The following is a 23,150-nucleotide window of genomic DNA, read 5'->3' as shown; positions in this document are numbered from 1 at the left end:
GTTCTGAAAGTATGCTTTCATAGTACATTGAACCCTTATCTCAAAATAAGGAAAAATAGATTCCTCATGACCATTAAGTCCATACCTGTCTTCATTGACTGCACAGTTTATAAAACTTTACTAAAATAGGTACAGGAAGTTCTCTAATAAGAGTCCTGTATTTGTGATGCAATGAAATAATTGTCACAGGTGAATTATGAATGGTTAATTATCTTTTCTCAAGACTTCAGTCCTTTAGACTCACTGACTCGTGCTCTTTGTGTTCATATGGATTTGGTGGCGCATTAACTTGTTTTTGTACACCTTTCTGAATGTGTCCATTAAACAGGCTGCACACTGATTGATTTGTTCTGTTGTTGCCCTGCAGCTGAATCACTGCTGTTGATCATGAGAATGCCACATGATTTTTCATATCCTTTATATATACATTATAATCTTCTAATCTTCTGGTCTGTTGACGTACATCCGTCTTGCCAGCTCTTTCCAGTACTTTCATTAATTTCGAGTGATTGTCTTTTCCATGTTTTTGTCTGTTCCATGTGATTGACTCGTGTTTTTTCTTTCCTTCTTAATTGGATAGTGTGCATTTGTACAGCTGTCTTAGCATGTATCCTTTTCCTTGTCTTCATGATTCTACTGTAGTTGTGGCTTGGCCTAGTTTGGAAGATTACTGTGCTTTCACCAAATAGGACATGTTCCTGGATCAACATATTTGTTAGATCAACATTTTTATAATCTAAATCAGATTTTAGTGTTAGGTTAAGGGTTTAGGGGCACCAGAATATGATAATATTTACAATTACATTTATTAATTTGGCGGGCACTTTTATCCAATATTCACCTCTGCTGACTGGCATTAAAGGAATATACTGGGTTCAATACAAATTAAGCTCAATTGACAGCATTTGTGGCATAATGTTGAAATTAATAATTTTTCAAAAAGAAAAGGAGGGATGAGTCTAAATAATTTTTTGTGGTAATCAACATTATTCCACAAATGCTGTCAATTGAGCTTAACTTGTGTTGAACCCGAAACATTCCTTTATAAGCTTATGGCAGTGAGTGAATAGTCAGAACACACTTATCCAGAGAAGATTGTTGACATTGTTATGCAGTTGTGGATATCAGAAAACACGTTTTGATAAATATCCATGCATCTAACACACCAAAGCAATCTTTATATTAGAGTTAGTGTATTCTGGTGTATTAAGAAAGTTAGACACTGAGAACAACATGTACGTCACAGAACTAACATTAATGTAACATTAATGAAGATGAGCTGATCAAAGGATTAATTATTAATTAATATCAAAAGGTAATAATTAAATGAGTTAATAATTAAATCATATAAAAAGAATAAAAAATAATATTTAAAGCTATATAAAATTGTATAATAATTAATAATATTCTTAAAATAATAATAATTCTTATTCCTCATTATAATAATTCCAATCCTTGCAGCATGATCACATGGGAAGTCGGCATGCTGTTTCTGAAAGTTCCCGTATCCTAGGATTGGCAACAGTATGCCGACACACTGACATGCCCTATCTCCCATCGGACATATTTGGAACTGGTAGTGTGTTGCTTCAGTTGCAATGGAGACCACAGTTCAATCCACATTCAAATGATGAAGTAATCACGTTGTATAAACAATCACGAGCATGATAAGGAGCTTGCATTTTTATCCCTAACATTGCATTTAATCTCTACTAATGGTTAGGGTAAGATTTGGGTTTTGGTTAATGGTGTAGATTAAAGAAAATAAGCATTTCTCTTCACTGGTTTACACCATGTTCAGGTGAAAACAATTCTATTTACATCGACCTGGCGACCTTTCGTGGATATAAACTGATGTTTATATGCTCTGAAACACATACCGCTTTAGCCTATGGAGGCAGTGTTTTCAAATTCTGTCAATGTATACCGTTTTAAGCTGAAGAAAAATCGGCAGGTTGGAGCCTAAAGGAAGTTCTTATCAACCTATTGTTTCCCTCTGAATTTAGTAGGAAGTTAATAGGCAAGATTAAGCCAAGGACTATGTTTGTTTGGCTGGAATGTTGTTCCAAGGCCAACAAAATATCCAGGGACAACCCCAGGTTGTTCCAGGAGGATTGTCCCTATAGTAAGTGTACTGTAAGTCACGACTACTAAGTGGCTACTTATTATTACTTGTTTTACTGGAAGCTTGCATAACTTCCTACTGCACGTTTTTCTTACTGGGCAGAAAAGTTTGGCGACCTTCAAATTTAGCGAACTACTAATGTGACTCGACAATCTTAATCTCCGTGCAGCACTTAGATCACAGGAAAAAAAGCCTTTTTTGTGCCTCAGCACAATTCCTAACCCATTCTTCTGATCTCCATCACACAGCTCGCTTTTTTTTAAGTTTCTCCCTGAGAGAGCGGGCAGTGTAGCAGAAAGAGCGTAGAGTGTGATTATTTCTAGTTTAAGTGGATCTCTGGAGTCAGTGCCTCATTTGTAGAGCACATGCTTAAGCTGTGTCTATGTTTAGGTGTTCCACAAGGTTTGCTGCTCGAGTCAAATTTAATTATTGTTTGACTGCGCAGTGTGGGCTAATCAGTCTCCCATCACCTCTTTACCAAAGGTGCTGCCGAGGTTAATGCTGATGTCTGAGATTAAAATGCGGATCAGGTTTATAAAACAAATTCCTCCTCTCTTTTTCCACTCTCTGTCCATTATTCTTTCGCTCTCTTCTTCTTTTTCACCTCCCTCCCTTTTGGCCATGACCCTCATTTTCTTCCCTCTCTCTCCATCTTCCTCCTATCTCATTTTCTCAGGTGGTGCAGGTGTTGCGGGCGATTGATAGAGATGAGGGAGGAAATGACAGCGCCGTTCATTTTAACATCCCTCTGGACTCCGGTGCTGCCCTCAACTTTAGCGTCAGGGAGAGTGGAGGTATGCAGTCTCCTCGTTCACCCTTTTTCTCTGCCTCAATTTGTTTCTCCCATCCACCCTTGTGCATCAGCCCCTGTCTTGATCCGTTAGTCTGTGTCTGGGACTGTATTGTGTTGCTGCTTTGTGCCCTGCTTCTTTGTTTCCCTCATTGTTTGCTTTTGCTTCTCTGGCATATCTATCTACTCCCGGCGCATAGAGACAAAATGCACTCTGGCATTCCTTGTGCATTCGGGCTCACTGGGCTGTACAAATGTTATACCAGGAGCAATGGAATTAAACTGGAGTCGATTGAGTTCAGTTAAATTAAAGTTCCATCAAGCTCAATTTGATCTAAAAGCCCTCTTTTTCTGACTCTTTCTCTCCATTTCCCTGCTATTATTCTTACAACAGTAAGTTTTGGGTCTCTAATATGATTGGACAAGCAATGTTCCAATAGTGCTTATTTTTTATATAACATTGGGATCCTGTATTGACTTTGGTCACGTCCTAATAACATCAATTTATAGTACTGTAGAGAGTCAATATCAACAGTACTAGAGAGTTTTTCAAAAGTCACAGATTTTGGTGGAGGAAAACAGCATTCCACTTTTGATGCGAGGCTTGAACTTTGCAAATGTTTTTCAACCGAAAATAAATTAGTGTGGATCAAGGTCACATTGTGAGAAACTTTTTACTGGTAATGTCTGGAGACTTGCGCCCCACTGGACATAGGTTTTATTATAAATATCTAAGTGTTGGATGGTAAATGGGCAAACGGCAATAAAAAAAAATTTGTTTAATTATATAGTAAAAAAAAGGTTTATGATTGATAACAGACTATACAGACCTTTCTGACCAAATCTGTCTTACCTTTAAGTTGTCAATAGTCATCTTAGGAGATTACTTTTTGTGAGCTGGTTGATCAAGTATGTTTTTTAAGAACTGAAGAGTCAAAAAAACTCCTCTCACATTAATTGGCTGAGTTAGGAACTTGTGGGCAAGCCCAATGACATTGTACATTATCCATATCTAGCTGCTTATTTTAATTCCTTTGAGACATTGTATTTCTCAGCACCACACTTTGGGGCTGTTGCATGTTTGCATCCATCCATGCTGTTTTCCAGTTGTATTCCTATGTGAACATGCTCTAGATGGACGTCCTTGACCATTGTTCCAAGTCTCACTGTTTTTCTGTCTTGTGCTGGAGCTCTGTGATTTTTAGGCAACGTGTCAAGTTGAAAAGAACTTTAACTGTTAAAAAAGCTGTTACATTTTAAAAAGGTGTATTGACACATCTGCGTTCTGCTCTGTTCATGGCAATGCGTCTAGGGTATTTTAGTGCGGGAAGGCCTACATGTTTCGTGAGAACACCCCTTGCATTTTCTACAATCTAACATCTTTAAATGATGACACAGCTTGTCACATGAAATATTAACAATTTCCCCCCCAAGAATGTATATATTTTGAAGGGGATTCATTAGTTTAATTGGCTATTTAAAATTGTATTAATGCATAATTTTTTATATCATAATGTGCCTTAGCCTTCTAGCGACCCTCTTGCCCACTGACCCAACAGGAAAATTTGACTTTCCCGATGGGCCAATCTGACCCTGGTGTGGATATAGCCTTTGTAACTAATTTTGTTTGCAGATCAAAAATAGACAAAATAAATTACCAAATTGAATCAAAATATGAGTTACTGGATATTAACTTCTTGTTTAATATCGAGTAATATCGGCCATAGGCACGAGACTGCACAAGGTTTTTAAATTTTTTTGTAAAATAGACTAAATAACTGGCCAATGTAAGTTGCTCAACATCCTGTTTATAAACAACAGGCGTGCTGATATTGAATTTAGTTGAACTGTACTCATGAGATATTGCTTAATGGTCTGTCTCTCTTTCTAGGCCCCACTGCCAGTTTGGTACTGGCATCACCTTTGCAGACCCTGTCTCGCTCTGCTTCATCCTCCCTCACTCTTTATGTCCCTCTGGTCCTGAGGGATGGGACTTCAGGTTTGACCAGCACAGGAACAGTCACTGTATCTGTGTGTCCCTGTCTGAAAGGGGGAGCCCGGGCTGGAGAAAAAGAGAAACAAAGTGAGGCAGAGTGGGACAGAGAGACGGTCTGTTTGCCCCAGCACTCTTCCCTGCCCTCACCTGGACTCAGCACTGCTGCCCTGCTGGCTATTTTAGCCTGTGTGGCCACTCTGTTGGGTAAGATCCGTTTGGCTTCCTAATGGCATATCTGTGATTATGTGACCCTTATGTGAGGCTTTGGTGCAAAAATGAAACCGGAAATTGATAAAAATGCTCCCTATACTTAAAATGTTCTGAATTCCTCCCATTTGATATATTTTAGAATACTCCATTCTAGTCCTATGTAGTTATGGGTTTGGTGCCTCTGCAGACAATGACATGTATTGCCCGATAAAGGCAAAATGCAGTAACTATGGCAACATATTAAGTAAAACAAAATTACATACGGTAAATACACAAATGGTAATGCACTGATTAAATATGTACATTACATGAATCTGAAGCACAATAGTTAATGCAAACCTGTTTTTTGCAGGGCAGATCATAGTCTAAATAGACTAGCTTTTGGTTATAAATCAGTTTGGACAAAATGTGTAATTACTACTGCTTGTTTTGCATTTTCCCTGCAGTGTAGCTGGCAGATACCTATTTTTTCTATCTCAGACCATTGTTGAGTGTTGTTGGAAATGTAGCTAATATAAATCTAAATCAAAATCTACAACAGACATGACAGACAGAAGAGAGATTTATAATCTAACATGCAATACAACCAATTCTAAGGGTTAAAAAGGGTTAAAAAGCTATTGCAGGTGACAATTACTGTCCCTTAATAAAAAAAAAGTTAGCTATAAATCTATTTAAGTGTTAGATTGCCAGCTTTTCAAATGTGTCTATTGAGTATCTGTCTTTCTTTAGCACCCTGCAATTTTATTGCACAAATTTGTCATCCAGCAAAACCACACAAGTCCTCCCTTATTTATAAATGGCAACACAGAACACTCACTCTTTGTCTCTCCATTCCCCTCTGTGTTTTCTTTCCCCCGCACTTCCTTTTTCTTCTCTTTCTTTTCCATAGTCCAATTGTCCATTGACGTCTGTTGTTTTTATACTTAGCTAATTATATTTTCTATACCCTAACCTTACCCTAAACGTAACCCTCTCAAAAGCCATTTATTGCGACAATGTTTAGTATGATTTTTAACTGGCTCCCACAATGTAGGTGATTTCAGGTCTCCACAAATAAACAAATAAATAAATAAATGTATTAATCATAACTGTTGTTGTTGTGGTTGTTATTATTATTGAAATAATAATAAAAACATAATAAAAATGTATCTCTCACTCTCTTCTCTCTCTAGCTGTCAGTGCTTTGTCACTCTCCCTGCGCAGGCAGAAAAGAGACTCTCTTTCTCCATTAGAGGATGATGATGTAAGAGAAAACATCATCACATATGATGATGAAGGAGGGGGCGAGGCTGACACGGCAGCATTTGACATCACAGCGCTGCAGAGTGCTCCTCACAATACACGCAGGGGGTACCGCACACTGGACAGCAGGAACATGTGAGTATGGCTCATTTACACACTCATTGTGGGGAAGTACAGTATACTCTTATATTTGCTATTTACTGTAAATTCAATCTTACTGTACAAAGACAAATGAATACAGTGCAAAATAATTTTTGTTGCTATCTATTCGTTATCTATTTTTTTTAAGCATAAATCTAGCAATGGGTATGAAAAATTATTTGATTAGCCTGATTAGGCTAATCCTTCCTCCCCTTCCCCCTACACTCCTCCCGTATACCCCCCTTTCTGGGGGCGTGCCTTCCCGGCATCACCTGGGAGGGTGACAAGGGTAGGGGAAAAAAAAAAGAGAGGGAATGGCCAACACAGAGCGACAGCAAGAGAGAGAGAAGAGAGAGAGAGAGAAAAAAAACATACTCGCCAGTTCTCCAATACGCCATAGCCTGGTCCTCGGCCACTCATCTACACTCTAGTGGGCGACATCTGCACCTCCCCGGGTTTATCGGACAGAAGTGCCCCGCATTTGATGGATGGATGGAAGGTGGTCTCCCCTCCCTGGCAGCAGCCCTGATTGCTCCAGGCGGTCGACCAGGAACTCTTCCATGCTCGTTGAAGCGGCTGGTAGGGGTCTCCTCCACCCCTGGAAGCGGCCCTGACTGCTCCAGGTGGTCAACTAGGAGCCCCTCTTCCCCTCGTGGTCGTTGGCTGTTCCTCTGCTCTCAGGCGGCCGTGCTCCTCCGTCCCCCGGCTGATGGCTACGTCTGCTCCATTGGGTTGGATGGTAGTGGCGAGGACTCTACTACGGCACATCCCTCCTCCTTCCCAGTTTGTGTCACCAGTGTAACAAAGTTCAATGGAAAGGAGGAGGCGAGAACCGGCTTAACAATACAAATAATAACAAACTTAAAAAGACAAACACATGCCGGGAAGCTGCCCGTTACTCTCATTTGCTTGTGCTCATGTTTTCCCAAACCCGTTTCCTATCTTTTAATGGAGCACAAAAATAGGTGTTTAACAGAATACATACTATGAAAGTTAATGGTAATTAGGGCAAGCAATCAAACTCTATTGTGGAGGGAATATTTTTAGCAAATAACACCTTCAGTCTGTTTCTCACATAAAGCTTTTGTATGTCTCCAGAAGACTTGGAATGTAGCACACAAGTCAAATCAACTACTTTTCCAATGCTTTCTTATCTCTTTACAACCCCAGTTCCTATTTACTTTAGGTTTATGGGAAACAGCAGCATGTACATTTTTATAAATAGCAGGTATAGAGTAAATAAGTAAATTCATTATTCATTTAACTTTTGTAAACTAATTGCTGGATGTATAGGGCTTCAGTTCATGTTATGTTCTCGATTCCCCCAGACGTTATTCACAACACAATCAGGATAAGGCTCGTACTTATAACAGCTGGGCTCAGGCTGGAGCACTGGACCCCGGGCAGAACGCAAGTCAAGGGGCCCCTCTATACGGGAGGCTATGCTACAGCAGCCACACCCTCCCAGTGCTACGTCACTCACAGGGGCCTTATGAGCCTGGCTTATCTGAGCTGGCTTACCGCTTTCCTGGGAGTCAACCAGATCACTCACTTGTCATTCAGAACCAAGCTGCCATGGTGGGGCCTCTGGAGCCCGGGGCCAATTATGGGGGGCCAGCAGAGGTCAGTCACAGCTCTAAAGAAGGGATAATATCTCAGGACAGAGCAACCACATCAGGGAGAGGAACACCAAGCAAAAATGACTCAAAGGAGGATTCAAGCAGTGATGCTCAGCAGAGTCAGAATCAAAGACAGGATCTGGACTGGGTAAAACAACATTCTTTGCTCTTTTTGTTGTTATTGTAATAAAGTGAGAGTCCGAGTGTTGTTTATTCTCTTTTTCAGTGGCGGGCAGGGATGGACTGGCCGTAGGGAGCACTGGGAGATTTTCCAGTGTGCTGGTTGACTTGTGGACCAAGTTTATAAAAAATTTTAATTCATAGATTTACAGGGAGGAAAATTAAGTTCCTAGAATTCACAGGCGATTTAGCATACAGTATATGGGCAAAGATTTGTAGAGCAGCCCTTACAACTACCTATTGTGTATTTATATATTTTCAACATAAAAACAGCTAATTAAGACAGTACGTTAAATCGATATAAGGCAATTTGTATACACGTTATATGGTACAACAGAGCTAAAGGCCCCCTGGAGTAAAAGGTACATTTTATTTTAGTTTCTCCCAAAACACTAAATATCAAAATAATAATAAAAATAAAAACAGCAATTCCCCAAACACAAGTTTATCAATATGCCCTGCTAAATGTTCATGATCCATGAGGTTATCAATGTCTAAAGGTAGATTTTTGAGTAATTTGATGGAACATTTAATAACTTTTCAAATGTATATAGCCAGTGAGATTCTGTGAAATTGTCACATTTATTTCTAGAAACAATACTTCAGTTCTGTTCAAGATGATTCAATCAAAGTTTTTCAATAACTGTCCAATAAGTGAAAAGATAAAACACATTGCTTTTCATAAGAGGGGAAAAGAGTTTTGAAGAATTCTAAAACTGATCCACACAATGGAGATACTGGAGAAGTTAAGAAATCCCAAATGTGACTGCAATTGACAGGGCATGGTGCATCCTTTTCATAAGTGGTTATTTTGAATAAACATTGTCTTAAAGGGGTCATGACATGAGTTTTTTTATTGTATTATTATGTTCCCTTAGGTGCAATTATAGTATTAATATATTTTTTTTTAAGAAAACTTCTAAAATCTAGTGATTTATGACCTTTTCCCACCCTGTTTCTCATCCTCTGATTCAAACAGTCTGTTTTGGGGGCGTTTTCCATTTAAGACTTCAGTGTTAACGCCCACTGTTATGATTGGCTAACGCCAGTGCCTATGTATCAATTATTGACGCTCCCAGCCAGAACAATATGCAAGTAAACTAAGTAAAAACACTGTGATTATTCATAATGAATGAAATTGCGCTTTAAAAAGTAGTTTAAAGTTTAAAATAGATTACTTACAGTTTAGCGCCGTCGTTGTTCCCAGAATAGTCGGCACGGACTTATCTTTGAGCAACAGTTTTCTGGCAAAGCCAGCATCATATTGAGATTTGTTCTCAAAACAGTCATCCTTAAAATGTACAGAACAAACGCTTAAGTTAACACTGCCGTGACTGGGACGTCCGCAAAAAATAAACTGCATCCATTTTTCCCTGACGCCTGGATCATTCGGCAGCTTATTCAGAGGTTTTGTTTGACCACAGCCAGGAACAGCACATCTGTGTGGCATCGTAATTTTCCTGTGCACAAGTAGTCTCTGTCAGAGCTCGCTGTCCATCGACTGAACACTTGTGAGGCGCACGGCGCTACTGAAATGAGCGTAGTTGTCTTGCGCTTAAAGCGTAGTTATCTTGTGCTGGAGGCGGTCATATGCAAACGCTGGTACGTCACTTCTAACCGTCACGTCACTTCTAACCATGAATCCAGAACGAGCTGTATTTTGAGCTTGATTAAATAAATGATTCGTTTAGAATGGGGAGGACGTCTTAAAATATTAAACTTGCAGGACGTTTTAATGATACAAAGACCTCTTATATACCAAAAGATCAAGGCAAATTTGGTTTCTCATGTCATGACCCCTTTAATTTCTTATTCAAAAAAACATCTTGCTTTATCTACACTACAGTATCAGTATAACTTTTTAACTGGGCTAAAAGGGCTAAAAACAACCTTCCATTATTATTTATTTTCACACAAATCATGTTCCTCCATCAGTTAAATGAAAATAATTGAATCTTGATGCACTTTGCGACCAGAATTGTTTTTTTTCTTCTTTTTTTTAACCTCCTGAAACCCGAGTGTAACTGCTGTCCATTTCCATTAAACATAAAAAAATAAATAAAAATGCTAGCGCAAATAGTTTTCCTAAAATGTATGTCCACAGATGTAGACAGCAGGACTAAGTCACGAAATGTTAAATAATACCAAGCTATAGAAAGTCAGATTTATTTTATCATATTGTTTATTTTGTATCCATGGTTATTCATGTTTTGGGACATTACTGACATTACATCAGAAATAAGCATAAATAATTCTGATTAAAAGTAATGGCCAGCAATATCCAATCACTGCCAACCATCTTAAAATAAAATTATACATTCTAAAATGTGCTGATTACCACTGTTCCATGTCTGCCAAACAAGTTGAGTGATGCAAACATCATATGCAGCCTGAAACTGAACTTTCGAAATGCACCTTTTTTTTCACCCTAACTCCATATAAACATACACAGTAAATATAGGTTTTCTTAGGAAAAAATTTGCCAAAGTACACATAAGTGTACAATGTGTTAAGCAGCGTGGCATTTCACAATAAATCACTCAAACTTGAAATATGACATATTGGATGAAATAAGAGGTTTCAATGTAAAAACTTTATTTGGTTTCTTAGCAGATGTAGTTTTGTTGCCGTTTTCCCCAATGACAAACCATTGAAAGTTTAACACTTTACTGATTGCACAGAATCTTCTGAACTGAGTTCGGTCGGTTTAAATAAATTAATGTCCACGCATGTGTACGTGGGGTCGCACAAGGTTACGGGGTGGCTTTAGCTCCATTGTACCCTACATATGGGTGGAGCGGGGCTTGCATTGGGCTGTATTCTTTTTTTTTTTAAGTCCCAGTCCATCTCTGGTTGCATGTTAGTTATTGTTGGCTGTTTTTTTTTTTTTTTTGGTGATGCTGAACAGGTTGCTGATAAAGGTGTGTTTCCACTTTTTGTCTCTTGCTGTCTCTCCCTTCTCATCCTCATCTCACAGTACAGTGTTAGCTCTTTTTAGAGATCAGTTAACCTGTTTCAGCTCATCAACTCTGTCTCTTTTTCTGTCTCTTCTGTTTTTATACCTGATTTTGTAACTTCCTCTACACTACTTCCTTCATCTTTATCACTTTTACTGTTTTTTTACCTGTTCATTGTGTCTGACTTATCTCTTGCTTTCTCTCTTTCAAATACCTCTCCTTTCTTAACAATCCTCTCTCACATCCCTTTTTGAATAACAGAAGAATAAACTCATCCTTACTTCCCGCTCTAACCCTCCTGCTCCTCCCCGTTGCCTACAGGTCCAGTCGGAAACAGCCCCACGTGAACGAGAGTTGGTGTTGACCCGTTCCGGCTCAGTTGCTGGGCCGGGTCCCACTGGTGGATGGGTGTGTGACACCACCACACTTCCCAGATCAGGGCGGCACTCTTCTCGGGACAGTCTTTCCCTGAACCGAAGCAGTACTGGCAATGCAGAGTCCAACCACGCCAGAGTGGTGGATAATGTTAATGGCAGTGCGGAGGTCCAGATGCAATCTGTCAGTGGCAATTACGCCACAATCCTGCAGGGGGAGCCGCAGAGAGACTACCCAGGGACTCTGGGTCGGGGAGGGTTGGAGATGGGTAGTGGTTTTGTGTTGGGGAGGCCCGAGAGAGAGGGGAGCATTCCGTTGAGTGGGAGTACCTGTGCTGGGATGGGATATCCAGAGGGTGGAGGGTTCATGGGAGACTGGCTTGAACGGGTGGGTTTAACAGGGTACCCGCTAGGCAGGAGGGATATGACTCCCCAACTGCTTCCATACCCTGGGCAGGGCCGGGGGGATTTTAGGGGAATCCTGGGTTATGGTGGAGCCTGGCCCTCAGTGCCTGACACATCGGGAAGGGGTGGCCCTGTAGGAGGGGCACACTCCCTGGCCCTGAGGGTTGGCGAGTTCCTGCGTCTGCGCCTGGCACAGGTAATGTTTGACCCCTCGCAGCCTCCTTACGACTCAGTGCAGGTGTACGGGCTTGAGGGCACTGGATCGCGTGCTGGGTCGCTTAGCTCCCTGGACAGCGAGGGAGGGAAGGATTCCGAGAAGGAGGTATGGGGAGCAGGGCTGGAAGATTGGGGCCCACAGTTCCAGAAATTAGCCCAGCTTTTTAGAGAGAGAGAGAAGGAGGGTGGAGAGAAGGAAGAAGATGGGGAGACAAGCATAAAGCACAAGGATAGAGAATGGGAGGAGAAGGAGGACCAGTCTGGAGACGAGGAGCAGGCGAATGTCTGAGAAAGCGAGAGTGAAAGGGAGGGGTGGTACAATGATTAAAAGGCAACAGGAGTTAGGATAATGGAAAGTGAATGGTAAGGAGGGAGAGATGAAGAGGAAAGGTAATAAGGGAAGACAGGACATGGAGAGAGAGGGAAGGCAATGGAGAGAGAGACTGATGCAATTTGAAGCAATAAGCGCTGATGTGTGAGCACAGAGACACTTAGAGATGTGTTTCTTTAGCCAGCATTTAACATTCCTCAAGTGTGCTGGGAAGCGAGTGCAAGTTAACTCTTCTAGGTCAGGGGTTTTCAAACATGGAGCCAAAGGACGGTTTTAAAGGTCTGCAGAAAGTTTGAAAGAAAAAAATAAAATGTAAAGGCCAAAGCATACTTCGCACATCCATGTTGTGGATCCAGTCTGCATGGCCTCCGTCTGTGTGCATCGTTGCCGCATGCCCCAGCTATTGACTCTACTAAAAGATTATCACAAAGAAGTGGGCATGTGTCAAACGTGTTAGAATTTCCCGGTCAGAAGAGTATACTCACAAATGCAACGTGGTCGACCAGGCGTGAGCCGATCTGGAACATGCAAAAACAAGTATACCTGGGCCTTTAGACACAAATAACATTTGTGCATATAGTTTTGTTAAAAAAAAATACATTTTTCATCTGTCCAATGTAACGTATTTGTTTCAGAAAAGATGTTGCGATTTTACAAATACACTTAAATTAATTATGCTCCTAGTTATAATGTTGGGCAGGAAAAAAAAAGTTAATATTTTCAGATAACATTTTTACCATTTGATTTGGTTTTAGTACAATGACACACAAAAAAAAAAAAAACATTATTTATGTAATATACATATCATACATTAAAAATTGTATTTAATTTTATCCAGCTTATAGGTTTTTTTGAGTCACAGATTCTACGAAATGTGAATTATATTGCATTTACATAAAAACATGTAAGACCAACAGCATTCCCCCAAATTTTGTCCCAACTTGCTTAACAAAGTTGTCTGAACGAACAATCTCATATTCATATTGAGCTATTTCAATTTCTGATTTGCGAGTTCCCAGCATGCATCGCAACATGTATAAATTTAGCGGTAAGTGTTATACGCTTATTTTTCACTGTTTGCTGACTTTATATATAATGCTAATTTAGTTTTTTTTTGTTGTTGCCATTGTTATTTAATTGTTAAGCGTTCATCTTCTAACTTAATGAGGTTTGTTGATTGTCACCTTTATTGAGGTTTGTGTGATAAGGATTGAGGTCTATTGTGTGTCTATGACAAACAATTGTACATACTATTTGTATACCTTTCTTCAGAGACAAAAAAAATGCAGTTAATTTAAAATGCAGTTAATTATTAATTCTCTATTGTGAATTGATAGTTGGCTGGACAAGAAATTAGTAGTTTTTTCAACAAGAGATTTAAGTTGACTAAACAAAGCAGTGATACTGAGGACAATTATTAAGAACTCAAATATTGTCCTGCATATTTGATTTTTTAGCTTTGCTCAGTTCGTCAGTGTGTGTGTGTGTGTGTGTTTGTGTGTGTTGTTTTTATATACTTTTAACTGTGAAATCAGTCTTTTTAAATGAAAAAAAATTAATATATATATAGTTGCCAATTTAGGAAAGAGGTCATCATATGTGGGGGTCCTTGTCATCAAAATGTTTGAAAACCTCTGTTCTAGACCACATTAATAAAGAGAGAGAGAGAGAGAGAGAGAGAGAGAGAGAGAGAGATTTGAACTTGTAATTCTGTGGCAGTGTGCAAGACAATGCCACCCCATGGGAGTAAGAGACAAGGGCTGAATAACACAGATGAGATGTTAAGGAACACGTGAGAGGGGGTAGGAAATTAAAATTTGTACAGAAATTTTTTATGCATTCACAAGAGGGCTGAATTATTCAGTCCATTTCATTCCAAAAGAAAGCACTGAATATTACAGTCGAGTCCTGAATAATTGTCTGCTGAAATATTCTTGGCATTTACACATATACAAACATTTTCGCGGACGAAAACACACATCAAACCCTGTATTTCATACCTTGCTTGAAAATTCTGCTTTGCCTCTTCAATGCGGATGTCTCATTGTCAGGGTTCAAGATTCACACATTTTGCCAAGAACAGATTGTTTATGAAGTTGCTCAAGAAAACAAAAATCACAAAATAAAAATGCTAAAACTGTGCAACATACTGTATACGAGGAGAGAGCTGACAAGCCACAAACTAACAGATACAGTAAACTATAATTACCTGTCTAAAAGCCCTTGAATAAGTAAACAAATAAATGTTCAAGTTCGAGACGATCTATGAAAGCTGACAGGCCTGCTTCAGCTACAATGCACTTTTATATATGATGTTCATAAATAGATTACAGATTGTTGTTGTTGTTGTTGTTTTTTGTTTTGTTTTTTCTTTGAAAAAAAAAACAGATGTTTTATGTTTAAATGTAAATATCACTGAATGCCATTGTGAAAAGTGACAACAGTTCTGTGGTCTTTAACAAAAAAAATTAAAAATTACCACTATACAATGCCACCTAAAAATACAGGACTGGGGAACTGGATATAACTGGAAGACAATGGACTAGACTGGACAGACAGAACTAGATTAAACCCTGCCATTTACAGTATGTTGGATTTATATACATGATATAGATGTGTTGCTCTTCCCAAACCGGCCATTTTTTAATTGAATTGAATGCAAAGTCATTGTGGAAACTATGTGAAAAACTGTAAAACAGACTTTTTCTAATCCTCATTCTGGGTGGAGCACACACTCTGCCTTGATGTCCCGATTAATCACACTGTTTGTTGCCACGTGGACTCTGAGTCACTGTGACTGGACTAAACCAGAACCACTTTATCATTTCACAATCATGTGCACGGGTTTAGAGAGAAACGATACCAGGGGGCTTCACAAGATCCAAACCTATACCTGCCGACCAAACCAACAAATGTCATGTCAATAAAAGGCATGCTCTTAAATGATTAAATTAAATATCATGTCAGTTTTATTGTATGGTAAGAAGTTTGACAGATTACAGAAAGACAAATTGCATCCCTGTTGAGTAATTTTTTCAACAGATTTTGTGGGACGATAAAAAGAAAATGTACTCTGTTCCCATTTCATAAATAATGTTCATAATTTTTTTAATTTATTTTTTTAGGTTCATTAGGTAAAAATGTAACTGGGTGTGGAGTTACTATATTCATCCTGGTTTCTGCCTTCTTTTTGCACTGTATTTGTTCCAGCACTAAGTTGGCCCTGTTGGTACTGAGATCTCACAATGGCGTGTACTAAATAAAATGTATTTATTATGTTATATTTTTCCTTTTATTTTTTGTAAATTTGAATAAAGACAGTATGTTTTGAGGGGGTGTGTGCGCAACATAATGTGAATGCTCTTTTTTTTTAAAGAAACTGCAGACTAAATTGACCTTTGACAAAAAATATGTGTATGTGTGACTGAGTCAAGTGTGTAATCCAATGATTCTCAACCAAGCATACACATACTGTAATATACTTCAAGGGGTCCTTGGAATAATTGTGATTAAGCTACAAAACAGAAACGGGGATTTACGTTATATATATATATGTCAATAGGTTTGCTGTCAATTATAATTTTATACAAAATATTAATTCATCTTTTTTTTGGGGGGGGAAAATTATTTTCTGTTAATTATCAATCAATTCAAGGAAAATAAAATAGTATGTAAGTTTTGTCAGTGTGTGTTGAAGACACTTGTAGCCATACATGTTCACAATGTAGGCTTACTGTATAGTAAGACACAATACACAGAGGTAGATTGTTGCAACAGTTCGGGGCGGCTGTGGCTCAGTTGGTAGAGTGGGTCTAATCGCAGGGTGGTGGTTCGAATCCCGGCCACACGAGTCCACATGTCAAAGTGTCCTTGGGCAAGACACTGAACCCCAAATTGCTCCCAATGGCAGGCTAGCGCCTTGCATGGCAGCTCTGCCGCCATTGGTGTGTGTGAATGAGTCACAGTGTAAAGCGATTTGAATACCGTTAAGGTTAAATAGGTGCTATATAAGTGCAGACCATTTACCATAACCGTTTTTTACTCATCTCACTCTATAATACAAATCTCTGTAATATTTTCCTCCCATCAAACGTCTCAGTCAAGCAGACACCAATACCACAGTACAGTTAATACATTTTTAATTCTCAATACTTGAGTTAAGTGTTTATAATAACTGCATTTTTTAATTTTAAATAGATTAATGGTAATTCTAAATGATAATTCATTGTAATATGTCATTTGCAATTTTTGTTTAGCTTGGTATAGATGAAGGGGTGCTTGAGCTTTACTGGTGTGGCTGTGGGGGTACAAAAGACAAAGGTGAGTGATAGATTTGTTTCTGTTTGCTGTTCTTGAGTAGGCTAAATAAAAGTTTTGGCTGTGGCCATGAAGCCACTCCAAACAGAGAAAGAGTTTGCAGGGAGTGAACACAGTGTCCAGTCCAATTATGTGACAGACACAAAACTCTTGGTCAACAATTAAATGGAGAGAGGTAGCCCTTTAAGTAAGACAAAAGTTCAAACTGAAAATCGGGCTAGGTGAAGTCTGGATTACACAAAATGTGCTGGATTTATTAGCAGGCTTGACATGCCTTATCTGATCCAATAAAAGTGTTGAAAATAAGGCACCTCTGAGCCAACCATGCTTTTGCCTCAATCCTGCAAAGGGTGTGTGATTGTGTTAGAAATGGTGCATACCCATAAGTAATTGCAAATAAACAAGCCACATCCACCTTTTCGATTTGAGGATGATTAACCATTCATGAGCTTCGACAAATATCTTGTTAGATGAAGCTTGGCTTAATTATGTTCACAAAGCTTGACTCATGAAATGTGAGGCAATAGTGAGAGAGACAGAGAGTGATTGATTCAAAATTAAGTTAGCTCAGGAGAGGGATTTAAAATGATTTGGGGAGAGTGAGATTATGAATGTGTGCTCTATACTTGAGTTACATAATGAATTAATGTGAAAGTTATTACGCAATACACCTACACAGTCTCATGCCGAAATCGAAAGGATTCATATGACTTCGAAATTTGACTAATTTGTATGATATGGTACGATTGCACTCATATAAATTGAACAGCCAATGACATGGCTGGACATCGTTTCCATCTACAACAGCAACAATTAGCTTCTGTCACACACAGCTTCCTATCATGTTTACACTGTCTACTGATTGGTTAAGTTTAGATAAGAGGTTTGGGTATGGCATTATATTAATAAGCATGTCCTTAACACCTCATGTGTGAAACTCATACTTACTTCCGCATTTGTAATCGTACAAATTTATACAAACAAACTTGTACTAAATCATACGAAATAGCCAACTCGTAAAATATGTATGAATTTTCATGAGACTGGGTTGAATACGCTGTAGATGGTGTGAGAACCTTTCACACTTACAGTTAGGGTTGCCACGCGTCCTGTAAAATACAGGATTGTCCCTTTTTTAAAGATGAAATGATGCATCCTGTATCGAATCAAAACGGGACGCAATTTGTAGGGTAAAATCGTTTGAGATCGCTAATTTATCATTGATATAAGTTGGAAATGTTGCCTATGGTGGGTCTGGGGGACTATCTGAAAAGTCCACACATTGTGCTAAACGTGCAAATACTATGGAGGGTGTGATAAGGGGCCATGTGAAAACTTCACACATTGTGCTAAACTGGATTTTTGTTCAATATAAATGTTCAAAAAGATGTACAAAATTACACAGATAGAGTCATAAAGAAAAAGGAAAAAATAAATAAACAAAAATGATAAAAAATTATTATAAACCAACCAAAATGTACTGTATACATAAAGAAGATTAAAAAAAGCACATATTTTTATATATATATATATATATATATAAAAGATGTATTTACAGGTCAGGAAAATTCAAATTTTAACATATAAGAAAGAATGTAAAATTTGTATTATTAATAATTCAACAAATTTTTGCTAAAACTGTGGAGGATGTGGTAAGGGGCCCCAATCATCAGTACAACTCAAAAGTATCAAGAATTATAAACTAAGACTAGAAATAATTTTCTCCATTCCGTTCTGCACACAAATAGGATTACTAATGGGCATGTTGAAGGAATCAGACAAGGAAATTATGCCACAAATGGATTATTTCTAAAAGTAGTCAGGAAACAAAATATTTTTAGTATTTTGTAAACAGGAAAACATTTAGATCAGAAGATGAGGTGCACAGACGTATGCTATCATGAATAAGAAAGAAGTGATTTCCTATTTATTCACTGCAAAATATCTTCATTAAAGATTACATTAGTGAATTGCCCTGAAATCCTGCACAGTCTGCATCCTGCACAAAAAAAAAAAAAAAATGAAGTTATAGATCATTACCATGCAGCTCATCCGCAAGACCTCTTTTAGCAAGGCAATTCAAATTTGCTCCTGGAGGGCCACTATCCTGCAGATGTTGTTGTTCCGATCCAGCTCTTGCATACTTGCCTGTAATTTCAGTTGTGTTCCATTCATAATTGCTCATCCCTATGCTCTATTCCCTTTGAAGACTTTACCTTCCACTGTGATAGCTTTGCAAGGCTCAAAATTAACGATCATTCAGAACTCACCTTTTAAAGGAAAGTTACGGATTTAATAGTTAAGCTCAATCGAGAGCACTTTGTGGTATTTGTTGATTACCACAAAACATATTTAGACTTGTCCCTCATTTATATATATATATATATATATATATATATATATATATATATATATATATATATATATATATATATATAAATAATATAAAAGCAATCGTAGCTACTCTAAGGAAATGAAAGTGAATGCGACCAGTCCATACAGGTTAAAATACACACTGTTTTAAAAGAAAACCACAAGACGTAAACATTATACATGTAAACATAATTTTAGTGTCATGAAATTGCTTTCTAAACCCTTGGTATACTTCCATTTTAACGTGAACACTCAGCGTCTGCATACAGTCAACCGCAAGCCTGTCAAAGAATACTCCATATAAGACCCTGTCCCAAATGACACAATTAATGTGAACTTGCAATCTCATGGCCTTCATTTGTGTATCCCCGAGAAGTCTATGGGGACATGGATCGGTTAATAGAATCAACTTAATGTATCTGAATTATTACAATCAATTTATCCAGTGAACACTAAGTATTGATCGTCTATCAATTCTCAGAAAGGAACATTTTTCGTGGCCACACAAAATAACTCTTCCTTAGCATGGAGCTGAGATCAAATCGTTAAATTTATGTTGATTTTCAAGCAGACCAGAATCAACTCGCAAGAATGTACACAAAAGTTTATTTAACGAAAATACGAACACATAACTAATCAAAACAAAAACATACAAACAAATCACTCATACATGGGAAAGGGAAAAATAAAATGAAACTGGAACAGAATAGGGGAAATGCAGTAATGAAAAGAGTAATTTTGACCATCTGAGAGAACCATCGAGCTCTTAATTTAAAAGCACCTTTTGTTACAAAGGGGTTTACCTCTTAGACTAAACATAGGTTCAGTTAGCTACTGGTACAATACTTGCAATTGCCTTGGCTGTCGAGAGAGCAGTCACAGGAGAACGTCTCAATGGTTCCTCGAGTCGATGGTGTTCAAGTTGCACCCAATTTTTTCCACGTTGAATGAAGAAATTATGATGAACGGTGGTGTTTCTTCTCTATGTTTGTGGTAGTTGCACATGGCTTGAGGTGTTGAGGCCTGCCGGCCTCATGGTCGGACCGGGGTCCCGGTCCCACACAAACAGCAGCAGAGAGTCAAGGGAAAGAGCCAGGTGAAAGAGAGTGAGTAGCGGGACGTGTCTTTTAACTTCTGCTGGAGGTCCCTCCTCTCGAGTCTGGCTTGACCAATGAGAAAGGTGCAATTACCAAGTGGGAAATGTTCCTTTGTTGGAAGCTGACTCATTTGTATGATTGGGGTTCGTTTTTAATATGTGCCCCTTTATGCTCTGATTAATATAGCAAGCATACTATGCGTACTATCCAAATTATATATATACCACTTTGCAGTGGGTCACACAAGGATTCATTTGGTAGGAAACATGACAGAACTAATTGTACATTATCTGGTAGTTCTGTCATAAGGCATGCATAAAAACAGTACACAGTAAATAAAAAAGACACTATACAAGACAATAATGATCCTATACACATTATCCTGGGGATATACATGTTCATTTATAGTTTGTCTATAAATGTATGAATAAAAGTCTGTGTTCTGTGCTTTATGTCCTTTTCATATTGGGGAAAGGAATGAATCAATCTTTCTGCATTCTTTGCTCTAGCATGCAGCTAATCTCCCCCTGCTTGGAATGTCACTGGAGTCCACTATTTGCTGGTCCAGTGGCAGCAAAGACAGTGTAAAGGCTTGATAATGATCAGTGGGGGAGCAGACAAAATGGAGCCGGCTTTGGCCTACTTGGACCTTTGCTTGTTATGGTCTTGAGACATCTGTTGGCATATTCATTAAATAATGAATATTTGTGTGTCTGATTGGTCCAGATGCTACACTGGACTATTTCTCTTCAGGAGTGTATACACAAAAAGATGTATTTATATATGGAGTTATATACTGTATGTGCTACAATTCTGTGCATACAAAATTGTATTTTGAGCATGCAAAATTATATTTTGAGTACAAAAAAAATATTGTATATGCACAAGATTACATTTTGAGTGCACAAATAAGTTCTGCAAACGCAAAATGATATTTTGCTAAATACTGCACGCAGTTACCATTACAAAATATATTTCCCCATGGATTATAGACTTACCAACAATACTGAAAGGTTTAATTTACTGTAATGCACATTTTTCAAAATATAGTAGACTGGGATCATGCAATACTATGGAGTTCTTTCTATTTTTTTTACTTTCTGCAGTCTCAAACAATTGATGTTCAATATACTGTACAATTAATTTACCCCAAACTATGACAGGAGACATAATTTGCCTCTTTTCCTTTTCTTAAATGTATTCTCATTAATAATTTTTGCCATAAGGGTTGTGGTAGAATGCATAAACTTACTGAACATTTCAAGATACCCCACAGCTTTGAAATGCAAACATAAACAGCTTTTCTACTATATTATCAAGAATAGAAGAAGTTAATTTAGGTAATATTTGTAATATTAATACAATTTATAATACACAAGGCTGATGAAAAATGGGAGAGGATACACTAAAAATGGTGGACAAAATAATATTTAATTTACTAATTACAAAAAGAAGAAGATTCAGTTGTTGCAGATCCATGGTAGACGGCAATCTGGTCACATTTATTTTAATAAACTGATGTCTCAGAATATCCTTTGGGATAGATATAAGTCAAATTAAGTTCCTTCATAACTGTAGTTTTACACATGGGAGGGATTAAATTAATACAATCTCAGATAAAAGTGTTAGCTAACATGGCCAAGATAGTTGCTATGTAAGTTTAACTTGGTAACCTAGATGACCAAATATTAATATAGACCAAACTAAGAGAGCTAGACAGATAGTTATCTAGCTTGTAAGCCTATTGGCAGTGTACAGACTAAAAAAATATATTTCATTAAGGTTAAATAAAAACAGTCAACAAAAGAACTGCTTTCATGTGGTCATAGTGTTACACATTTCCTTTCTTGAAAACAAACCATTCCCTTCTCCTCTTCCTTCTGTTTTGATTAGCAGTTTTATCTCTGATCTAGCCAGCCAATCAAAATGTACCACCTCATCTCTGATTGAATGAAGTTCTGACATATTATAATACTGTAAACTTGTTGAGCAAACAAGCAGTCAAAGCTATGAGCGCACGCAGAGTGGGTAGTAGGAGAGAGCGAGTGAGATCTTATGCAAAAAACAGTGGCATTACACACATTTCAGAAATCTGCAAATTCACATTCAAAGAAACTTATTCAAAGAAACGTATTCAAGCACAAAATTAATCTTTGCAAGAATTTACATTGCTTTACAAACAAAATACTGCGTGTACAAAATACCATTTAATGCATTCAAAATATCATCTTACACTCACAGAACATTTTCATGTGCTCAAAATAAAATCTTGCATGCTCAAAATAGAATTTTGCACGTGCAGAATTGTTTTTATATTCCTTCAGACTCGAGGTATAAAAATGGAGGCATCTCCTTAACTCTTCACACACACACGCTCTTGACTTGCACATACACTTTTGTTGTTTTTACCTTCATCTCCTGATGTTTAGCGATGATTACATCTTCTAGCATTTCTTCGTGACATCATGGCTCAAATGCAAGTGTTGCCACCTTGTGGGCCCACTAATTAGTGCAAATAATTTCAGGCACATTTGCATTCAAAGATGCATGGTTAGAAAAATCGGTTCAGTGTGTAATGTTTTAAATGGGATGTACATATATAATATTATTTTTAGAAATATGTATAACCCAGATAAAGTAATTAAAAGTAATTAAAATTATTGTAACACTTTTTTTGTACTAAAAGCCATTCTATTACATTAATTAATTACTTTGTATTTAGATTACACCCAACACTGCATGAATGTTTCTCAGTTTTGCATTTTTTTCTGCAT

General features: G+C 37.9%; 1 protein-coding gene across 1 annotated transcript in view; it reads left to right on the top strand.

The window, feature by feature from the left end:
• The window catches only part of LOC127645111 (uncharacterized), a 139,251-nt gene extending 123,205 nt beyond the window's left edge, over positions 1-16,046 (top strand). The window contains exons 9-13 of the mRNA XM_052128641.1: positions 2,802-2,919; positions 4,807-5,115; positions 6,297-6,501; positions 7,836-8,274; positions 11,585-16,046. Coding sequence (XP_051984601.1) covers positions 2,802-2,919; positions 4,807-5,115; positions 6,297-6,501; positions 7,836-8,274; positions 11,585-12,547 — 2,034 coding nt within the window. The 3' untranslated portion in view covers positions 12,548-16,046. The remainder of the gene's footprint in view (positions 1-2,801; positions 2,920-4,806; positions 5,116-6,296; positions 6,502-7,835; positions 8,275-11,584) is intronic.
• Positions 16,047-23,150: the final 7,104 nt, after the last annotated feature.

This window comes from Xyrauchen texanus, chromosome 6, assembly GCF_025860055.1.
Source record: "Xyrauchen texanus isolate HMW12.3.18 chromosome 6, RBS_HiC_50CHRs, whole genome shotgun sequence".
Classification (NCBI taxonomy): Eukaryota; Metazoa; Chordata; class Actinopteri; order Cypriniformes; family Catostomidae; genus Xyrauchen; species Xyrauchen texanus.
Note: the sequence above shows the minus strand (reverse complement) of the source record. Positions and strands in the feature narration are given on the sequence as shown.